We start from the raw sequence: 10507 nt of genomic DNA, 5'->3' as shown, positions 1-10507 counted from the left end.
TGCTCCAGGGATCTCATTTAACACCACAACAGTCACAAAAGCCATGTATCAGGAAATCAACCGCAAACTTCTGAGCAGCAGGAAGAAGAACTAGGCTCAAGCGTGGCAGCTAAGACTGCAAAACTCTTAAGACGAAGCATTTGCCAGTTTCCTTCTCCCTGAGCTCACTACCCACCTGGGAAAGCTGAGACAGGATCTCAGGGAAGATTTAGCATTAGAACTAAAAGCAGCTTTGACTCCCAAGTGAGAAAAGACTCAACAAAACAGAAGCCTGGATCTCTGAGGCCTCAAAGACTGCAAATGAAGCTCTAAAATCAAGAAACTGGTGGCCATAACTAGAGAAACACAGCTTTGTATGAAGCAGACAGACAGACATGAAGCAGCCTACCAGAATTTCTGGAAGGCAAAGATTTACTCTCTTATCTTCCCTAATCTTAAAACTTAAGGCCTCCGATCTAGAGTTTGCATACAGAGCAGGCCAGTGCTTGCAAACTCAACCACAGGCCCAGAGACATTGTTATTGAAAGGTTTTTCCTCCTTTCCACTAAGCAGGCCATTTTAAAGGAACTTCGTATACTTGACAGTCTGGCATGGGAAGGCCAGAATATCTCTATTATGTAAGATTTGTGTCTGGCAACCTTAAATTGCAGACGTTCCTTTAAACCATATACAGAAATGCTTCAAAATGCTGGAATCCACAAGAGATGGGGCTACCCATTCCATCTGAGAGTGCTGCTGGATGGGGTACAGCATGAAGCAACAACACACAAGGAGGCAAGACTACTCCAGAGCATGCTAAAGCTGTCTGTACCAAGCGACCCCAAAACCAGCACCTGTAACTCAGACTCATCAGATGATGAGATAGGACTAGGTTGGCAGCAGCAGTGACATCAAGTAAAAACTTCTTAAAAGTGCCACTTTCAGCATACTGAAACCCACCGGGTCCTGGGACCTGGAAGAGGACACCAGAGCAGTGGTCAGCAGAATACCAATTCTCTTAAACAGCAATAGGGAACTAATAACCACTAATGTACATTATTAGCTGTCAGCATAACAAGGAAGCATTGAGACACATGGAGGTGCCCAAAGCAAATGAAGCAACCTGGCACTGGGAAATTTAGAGAACTGTTAAATTGATTAAGTTTTTTACTTCAGTGTCCCCTTATATTTGCTATCAGAAAATGAATGGTGTTAAACATTGAGAGGAGAGACTACCTCTTCTCATGACCATTCTAGCAGAACTTTGCAAGATCTTTGTGTTTTATCATTGGATTACATAGTGAAGCTTGAATTTTATCCTATACACGCTATTACTCTGACCTACATTTTGCCACCTATCAAAACAATCCATTAAAATGTTTGTACAATTTCCTAGCCAACATACTCTAACCTGGCCCAATGGTTGATCTGGTAACTCTAAAAATACTCACCCTAAATGTCAACGGTCTCAACTCACCGGTGAAACGACAAAGAGTCAATCTAATGCTCAAATGGGAAAAACCTAAAATAATATGCCTACAGGAAACCCACTGTAAGAAGCAAATGGATAGAATTTTTCGTCTCAAAGGCTTTGATGTCCAAATCTCATCTCCTGGCTCATCAAAAGGAAGAGGGGTAACTGCTGATTTCTAACAGTCTGAATTTTACCCTCGAGAGAACTTTGACAGACGAGAGGGGCCACTGAGTATTTGTCAAAGGCCAAAGTAATGGCATCACGCTAACTATAGCCTCACTTTACTCTCTGAACAAAGGGCAGTTACAATTTCTCCGACTTGCTATGCTAGAACTATCTGGATTCCAGGGAGGCAAGGTGCTATTAGAAGGGGATTTAAATCTTGTGCAAGATCCCCAACTGGACAGATTAACCTCTCTATTGAATGACAACCATACCTAAGCCAGGAAAACTCCTGCTTCAGTAGAATCATATAGACCAATAATCCTTTTAAATCAGGATGCTAAAATCTTTACAGCAATCTTTACTGCAAGGCTCAACACGTTTATTTCTTCCTACATCACCATGGACCAAGCTGGGTTCATACCCCAGAGACAGATCTGTGACCCAATTCACCAGCTACTAAATGTTATCCATCATAGCAAAAGAAAAAATTTACCACTAGCCGTCATATCATTAGATATGGTAGTTCCTAGAAGGGTTGTTGTCAAAATTGAACATGGGACATTTTATGAATTCTATCATGAGACTGTACAAAAACTCATACACTCGGGATAAATGGCATAGACTCTAAAGCTTTCTCTATTGCAAGAGGGGTGTGGCAGGGATGCCCTCTGTCACCCCCTCTTGTTTGCCCTCTCAATTGAACCACTAGCCCTCTCCATTAGAAACAATTTGGAGATAAAAGGAGTTGAAATTTAAAAAAAATGCATAAAATAAGCCTTTTTGCAGATGATATGGTAATAATGCTCTCTAACCCAAAAGCTGCAACACCTGTATTAATGAAAGAACTAAGCAATTATGGTAAAGTGGCCAGATTCAAAATCAATGAAATCAGAAATAATGTAGATAGGCATTCCTCCACCTGTCTAATTAAACATTCTAAACCAAACAGGTTTTAAAACCTGCTACAAGGTAGTAAAATATTTGGGAGTGCAGATAACTAAAAATCTATCCGCTCGAAAGAAAGCAAACTTCACACCAGTATTCCTACAGGTATGACAAAATCTTGAGTCTTGGAAAGATCTACATTTATCATGGTCAGGACGCATAGCTGCAGTTAAGATGGCTATTCCTACCGAAATTTTTGTTTCTCTTTCAAGTGTTGCCAATTATGATTACACCCATACAATTTAAAATTTGGCAGTGCTCAATAAACAAGTTTATTCATGAAGGGAAGAAAGCATGACTAGGCTCTAGAATTATATATGGAAGTGTCGAAAATGGTGGGATTGGAATCCCACATCTCCAAACTTATTACAGCGCCTTCCAAGTAAAGCATTTGATGTCACTGATCCACAGGCAAAAAGGTAAACCATGGGTAGATATAGAAATTTCAGATCCTGTATATAGAGCATATCCCTATCTACCCTCCTCACTCACTAAAACCCATACCATTGTGAACCCTTTTTTCCGCACCACTCTAAATGTGTGGAAAGCAAAATTTTAAAAACTGGCTCCCCCAAAATCTCCCCTTAGCTTTCACCTATCTTTTAAAGAAGCAGGGCAATGCTTAGATTGGAATGGTTGGGAACAGGTGGGCCTTTATAGATTAAAAGATTTCTATGCAAACAGTAAAGGTAAAGGTAAAGGTCCAGTCGCAGATGACTTTGGGGTTGCAGCGCTCATCTCGCTTTACTGGCCAAGGGAGCTGGCGTACAGCTTCTGGGTCATGTGGCCAGCATGACTAAGAACGGTACCCCCTACAAAAAGAACAATTCATTGCAGCCATACCAAACCTTAAATGGCCATGGTACCACTTCAACCAGCTGTTAAGATTCCTGTTAAACCCAGACATTTCCACTCAAGCAAACAAAAAACTAACTTCTCTCCACTCTCTGGGGCAGAGCGTCCTCAATTTATTAAGCTCTAATAACACTAGAATATGGCAATCTATTATACACAAAAATGCCGTGGGAAATGGACCTAGATGTGCAAATGCCAAATGAAAAATGGAATGGCTTTGTGGTCTGGGAGACCGCTGAAATCAGTTTCTGCAAAAAGAAAGGAAGCTTTGCTAAAAACTTCTGCATAGGTGGCATTATACATCGGTGAGGCTGTCCCAAATATGTAAACAACTAAAGAGAACCTGGCTGATCTGACAGCTAAAACAATTGATTCTATTTGTAAAACGCTTAGCTCATTGCTTTCTAAAATGGACATTTTAATCAGTGAGGTCACAGAGACACTCGGAAACGAAATCAACCAAAGGAACCTTCTCTATCTAACTCACTGTGAGCTAAATATATGATCCAGGACACGTGTTCCAAATCATGAGATAATATAAACCAGAAGCTTGTTAGTGGAATGAAAGAACAACATCACTTAGTGTTACAACTGAATAAGCTTAGTCTTGCAATACGCAGCAACAAAGGCTGGGTTCCATCCTTTGATACAATTTGACTGGCCAAGAAGCATTGGAGGATTTTATTAGGGTTACAAAGACTTAATCAATGTGTAGCCTCTGAACTACTCCAATTAAGCTCAGAAAGTCTTACTTTAGAAGCTCCAAAATTCCCTCACTGCTACATCGCACCAAGTCTATGTTGACTGCCAAAGGAATTTTCCCAGTACGTTTTTAACAACCTGATTTTATCACCACTAATAACTAACTTTAAAGCAGCCAGCCACCATAATTATAACAGGACCCTAATGAAAAGAACACAAAAGAGCTTAAGCAAATCCATTCAAGAGGATTTGATCAGTTGGCAGAACCAGAGGATCCAACCAAGGACAACTATGTATTGGAGGAGCATTTGAAAGGCTCTTTAAAGATTTGCCAACACAAGAGCAGCAACAGATTATTGAAAAACTAGCCTGCTGAAGATATCTGCAGACATCATAACTCCTACCATATGCCTAAGGAGCCCTTGAAAGAGTCCATTATCTCTACTACCGCCCTACGTAATGATCCCTCAATATAGAACACCGGACAGGTATGGGCAGGTCCCCTTCCTTTATTGCCAGTGATTACAGCAGGTATCTTTCAGCTCCTATGGCACATCTAAGCAGTCTGGAACTGCCTCCACATCGTAGGACCTTGTCCCTGGCTCAGTGCTGCTCCTGGAGAACGCTACAGAAAGATCTCGTACCTGGAGAGATGCTGCCCCTGTGACTCTGGCCAAATTGAAACTGTATAACACAGGCTTCTTCATTGTTCTACAGAGATTTAGGCTCTGACCTTACTCTGCCAATACTCCTGAAATACGCTGGATGCTCTGATCATTTTTTTGCCACTCTGTTGCTCCTTAATAAAAAATCCTGTTATACAAGGTAGCCAAATATTGTGCAGCAGCAATCAAAATACGACATATAATGACTAGCGCCAAGCATTAGTATTATATATAATATAATATATTGACCTCTCTAGGTCAGAAGGGTTTCCTTTCTGACAGATAAATGACTCCCTATAACTGCTTTTTATGTATATGTGATTTTATATCATTTTATTTATTTATTTTGGTGTTTATCTTTATACTATGACTTGGACTGTAGTCCAGTAACATCTAAAGGGCCACAGGTTTGTCATCCCTGAACTACAGTTCTGTGTTAAAAATATAATCAATTTTAGTCTGGAAAACTGTTTCCCCAAATCAACCATCTCTTTAATGCCTCAAATTGGAAGCATGGTTTTCCAGTTCAACTGGAACTATAAAGCAGCAGTTAACAATACCTCAATATATTTAGTGTTTAAAAATTAGCCAGCTCTAGACTTCATGCAGTGTTGTTGTTTTTTAAGGAAGTGCAAATGATTTTCAGAGGTTACATCATGCTATGTGGTTTTATTTTTGGCCAACAAAAACAGTTTTGTTTCCTAATATGACCTTTGCAGCCAGCTAAGCTGTGAAAGAACTGATTTTAAACTTGTGAATGCTTTTTAATAGAGACCTGGAACAGGCATTTAAAGAGAGAAAGATAAACTTTATTTACAAATGAAATTGTTTTGCGGACTGACCTTGATTTTTAACCACTGTATTTTGTGCAGGTCTAAAGCCCTCTGAGTAGTTCAAACAAAACTTAGGAGTAACTAAGTCATTGAGAAGGTTCTGCATGTCTTCAGCCAGTTACAACTTGTGGTCCATATATAGGGTCCATTATATATATATATTTACTAGCCCTGCCCTCCCATTTAAAGTTCTGTTCAACACAATCAAAGGCCTTACCATTTTCCATGTCTAGGTAAAAGCATATACCTATTTTTGCCTTTGATAAATACAGATGAATGAAACATAGCTTCTCAATATTATCTAACAGTATTCTGTCATGATTCAACAGTATTTTATCTTTTTTAACTACTATGCATAAAGGTCGTTCTAACTTGTCTCTGATAAGCTTCACATACCTTGTACATTCTGTGTCTGACAACTGCAAGAACATAAGCAATGCACATTTATGCGTATATATTTGGTCTTGTAAAATATTAGCAATATCTTCTTCTTTCACAGTGTCTGGGAAGAGTGTTATGGATTCCTGAAAATTATATAAGAGAATAGCTTTATTAGAAGTGATGATGATGATGATGATGATGATGATGATGATGATTATTTTAAAATAGTCTATTGGCTTTCCACCATTATTCAAGGTGATTTACAAAAATCATTAAAAGAATATAAATAGTCTCCAAAACAAGTATAATCACATAGCCTAGAGCATAGAAGCAGTAAAAATTAGCTGGTGAAGATACGCACAATCTAATTAGCAAATCATTTGGCACATCTGCTTTCCTTATGAGCCCAAAGTTAGTTGTGACTATTTTGAATTCATAGAAATAGAAAACAGTGGTTTTTTTAGCAGAACCAGTGCTTAATTTATGGTGTGCTTTCATATTTTGCTTTTGGATAGCAATTTGCATTTTTTAATTTTTTCCACCTGATCCTACATGCAATTCTTTGGTTCTTTATTCCACATCTCATTACATTATTGTTTGTTCTGGGGGGAAGTGTGAGCTACTTTTCCTCAAAAGAGAACTATTAGATATCCCTTAAGGGGTTGTATGCTTTTTCATAATTTTCCTTTCAACTGACTCTTCACTGAATTCAGCTGTTGTGCATCCAAGGAAAGACAATTCTGCTCTGCATTTTATTCTTTGCTGATTCTAGAAGCTGTATCAATGATACTCTTCTTTAGTACTGCTTTAAACGCCTCCTAATTTATTGTTGCAAATAACTTGCTATTTTTGTTATTAACGATATGAATAGTTTTTCTGCTCAGAACGTTTAGCATGACCCCTCTTCAAACAGCAGCATTTTGAGTTCCCATTTTTTAGCCATTTTATTGCTTTTCTTATATCTACATATCATCATTGGCCAACGATGGCCATTCTCTCTTCTTTTTATCCCCCAGAAGCTTCTCAGTGAAAACACAATTAGAATCCACTGGAGTGCGAGCTACATTTGGGCATGAATGATATGGGTGATTCCCACTGTTCATGAGTATAAGCAGATGGGAAACATTTTGTTTTAAATATGGGTCGGTGGGACTGGAATTTTCCCAGTTCCCTACTTTTAGGTTTAAACTAGTGGTTAAGTAGTCTACAGTAAGATTCTCTGAAGAAAATTTCAGGACAGGAAGAACAGAATCAAGAAAGTCCCTTTGTCTAATATTAGGGATAATTTTGCCCAAATATTCTCATCGTTCACAAGTTTCTCGTTTTCATTTAAATGTTGTTGTGTTTTTTTTAAAAAAGGTCCTTCAAGCTATGTCTTAAATAGAAATTCAGATTATTGTATATGTACCATTTTGCCCAATTCTATGATGCCATTAAGTCATTCTGGTAACAAGATGTTTGGTGTGGTACAATCCCATCACCTATCAGTACATATTAGATAATAATTAAATAGAAAATAGCTTGAAATGCATTTTACAAAAACATAGAATTCACGGATAAGACATTTGTACACAATGTCTCTTTCTTTGAAGTAACCAGGATCCCTTTTAAATATAACTTTGTCCTGATAGGTTCCTACAGAAAACTCTCCTCTGATTTACACAGCACCTTGTCTTCTCTGTTCAGTATTCTTACCATATTCTCCAACATTGTTTTTGCTTGTCTATAGCTGTTTTGCTTGTTGCTGTTCCATAATTTCTTGTTTTGATTGCTTTATTCAGTTATCTTGGGGAAAAACAAGAATTTTATTTTCATCAAGACTCTTTTGGCAGAAAGTCTTTACCATTTACTGTATCCCTTTACCATTACTGTATTTGAAAATTACTTACTGTTGCAACCACCCCTGCTGTTCCCTTCAATCAGGTTGTTGCCATGCTCTATGGAACTGGTCCGTGGAATCTGGCCCTTCCTGACAGTGATTAGGAAAATTAAAAAGAATAAATGTGGATGTGAGTTCACATTGCATTTAGCGGTTGCAGCTTTTGCTATTACAGCCTAATGGGCTTTTACATCGAACTTTCAGACTGACTGCTCCACAGTTAGGTAGCATTTAATCAGCCGTTAGTTTGAAATAGAGACATGGATTGGGCTGTCTAGGCTTAGTCATGCATCCTCTGTGCACATGACCAAATGCTGTGTACACTGAATGGGCCATCTGAATAGTTTTTTAATTAATTCTCATTTTTCATATCACACAGTCATCTGAATTATTAAGTTACAAGTCCACATCATTATTTGCTGTGTCATTGCAAGTCTTTCTTTAGTGGAGACAGGACATTTGAAATAAAGTTTATGCTAATCATTTCTGCCCTATACACAGTATGTTGGGTTTGGTTTTACAGAAGCTGCTTTCATATGTATATTAAATTGCTTTGATATTTTTAAAAGGGAAGGTGTTCCAGAAATTACATAAATAAATGTACATTGCAGAAATGTTTTATCCCATTAAGCTATTCTTCTGTACTTTTAATATTTTCTAAAGGTGACAATGGACAGTTTAAATAATGCATTCAGTTCTCTATTGCTGAAAGGGACTCGGTTCTAATGTGAGATGGGAGTGTGTCACAAAATATTTCCTTTTAAGAACTGCTGTTACAAGGTGCCTCAGCAATGCTTTTTAAAGTTTTAAAAAGTGAAAAACCATAAGCATAGTGAAATGTTTTTATTAACCTCAAAGACTAATATTGCATGCATTATAAATGGAGAATATTTATATCATGTAGAATATTTAAATTCTGTCAGGACAGAATCAGAGACGTTATGTGAGTCGCTAAGCCAGCCTTTGCCCAGGGCCTTCTAGGTCTTCTGCCCTACAACCCCTACCATCTCCAAGACGTCTAGAAGATGCTGGGTTGGCAGAGTCTGACATAAGCACTACCATTTTACCTGCAAAGAAAGAAGAATGCACCAGCAACCAGGACACTTAGGACGACCACTGAAGCTAAAACAGCTGCAAACAGTTCACCTCTTGGATGGCTCTTGATGCTCGGTAGTAAAATTTCCTCACAACGATTTCCTGTATAATTTTCAACACACCTGCGAAACAGAGGTTTACATTAACTGAGTATCTTGTGGCACAGCTCATATATACTTAATCTACTGGTACTTCTCAACACTTGCTTGTCTTGACACACAAGCATGGCCAGGAAGCAGCAAAATCTTGGCTGTGCCGGTAGAATCAAAGATTTGTAGAGTTGGAAGGGACCCTGAGGGTCATCTAGTCCAGCCCCCTGCAAGGCAGGACGGGGGGCTGGAACCTATGACCCTGAGATGAGTCTCGCATTCTAACAGCTCAAATGAGTGTCATTCTCCATGGCTCCCCTTAAGACAATTTACATTTGACATTTCAGTTAGTGGGTTATGTCCTGGTTCTGAATAGGCTACACACTGAACCTGAGTCAACAGTGTGATGCAGCAGCAAAAAAATATACTTTTCTAGGCTGCGTCATCAGAAGTCTCGTGTCTAGATCAAGAGAAGTAATAGTCCTGCTCTACTCTGCCTTGGTCAAACCACACCTGGAATATTGTGTCCAGTTCTGGGCACCATAATTTAAGAAGTATATTCACAAGATGGAGTATGTGCAGAGAAGGGTAAAGTAAAAGGTAAAGGACCCCTGTATGGTTAAGTCCAGTCAAAGGCAACTATGGGGTTGTGGCACTCATCTCGCTTCAGGCTGAGGGAGCCGGCATTTGTCCACAGACAGCTTTCCAGGTCAGGCAGGCAACAGGACTAAACCGCTTCTGGTGCAATGGAACACCATGATGGAAACCAGAGCACACAGAAATGGTGTTTACCTTCCTGCCACAGCAGTACCTATTTATCTACTTGCACTGGCGTGCTTTCAAACTGCTAGGTTGGCAGGAGCTGGGACGGAGCAACAGGAGCTCACCCTGCCGTGTAGATTCAAACCGCCAACCTTCGATCAGCAAGCCCAAGAGGCTCAGTGGTTTAGACCACAGCACCACCTGTGTCCCTGAAGCACTTTATTAATATCCTGATGCCAGTGTCCTTCCAATAGCAACTTGTGCCCTTGTATTTGTGCCAGACCAAAATGCAGGTAAAGTTAGTGGTACATCTCCCTGCTACTAAACATAACTATGTCATGAATAATTAGTACTACTAGTAATATATTTATTTGTACCCCACCTTTTCCCCTCATGGGACTAAAGGAAGCTTACAGTACATGCCCCTGGGGGGGTAGAATGATCGTAGATGTGTTTCCTCAAATTACTCTTACCGTTAGCCCACAACTTAAATGCATTTAACTTTTATGCATTCAGCTTTATACACGTGGCAAAAAAACAAAAAAGACAGGGCAGAAAGGGGAACAAGGTTCCGGGGGAAATAACTTTGGCAATTCCACCTGCCATTGAACCCACTGAGTTTTGACTGCACAGGATTTTGGCTTTAGGCTAATACTACCATTAAAAGTAGAAACCCTTTCTTG

General features: G+C 39.2%; 1 protein-coding gene across 6 annotated transcripts in view; it reads right to left on the bottom strand.

Moving 5' to 3' along the window:
• Window positions 1-5572: 5572 nt before the first annotated feature.
• Window positions 5573-10507, bottom strand: part of NRG4 (neuregulin 4) — an 80735-nt gene continuing 75800 nt past the window's right edge. For all 6 annotated transcript variants that reach the window (XM_081207980.1, XM_081207977.1, XM_081207975.1 and 3 more), the window contains 4 exons: window positions 8946-9095; window positions 7889-7968; window positions 7695-7784; window positions 5573-6142 (listed from right to left, as the gene is read on the bottom strand). In XM_081207980.1, the coding sequence (XP_081064106.1) occupies window positions 7777-7784; window positions 7889-7968; window positions 8946-9095 (238 nt within the window). In that variant the 3' untranslated portion in view covers window positions 5573-6142; window positions 7695-7776. The remainder of the gene's footprint in view (window positions 6143-7694; window positions 7785-7888; window positions 7969-8945; window positions 9096-10507) is intronic.

The sequence above is a fragment of the Podarcis bocagei genome (assembly GCF_964188305.1).
Source record: "Podarcis bocagei genome assembly, chromosome: 9".
Lineage (NCBI taxonomy): Eukaryota > Metazoa > Chordata > Lepidosauria > Squamata > Lacertidae > Podarcis > Podarcis bocagei.
This window is presented reverse-complemented; position numbering and strand designations above follow the sequence as displayed.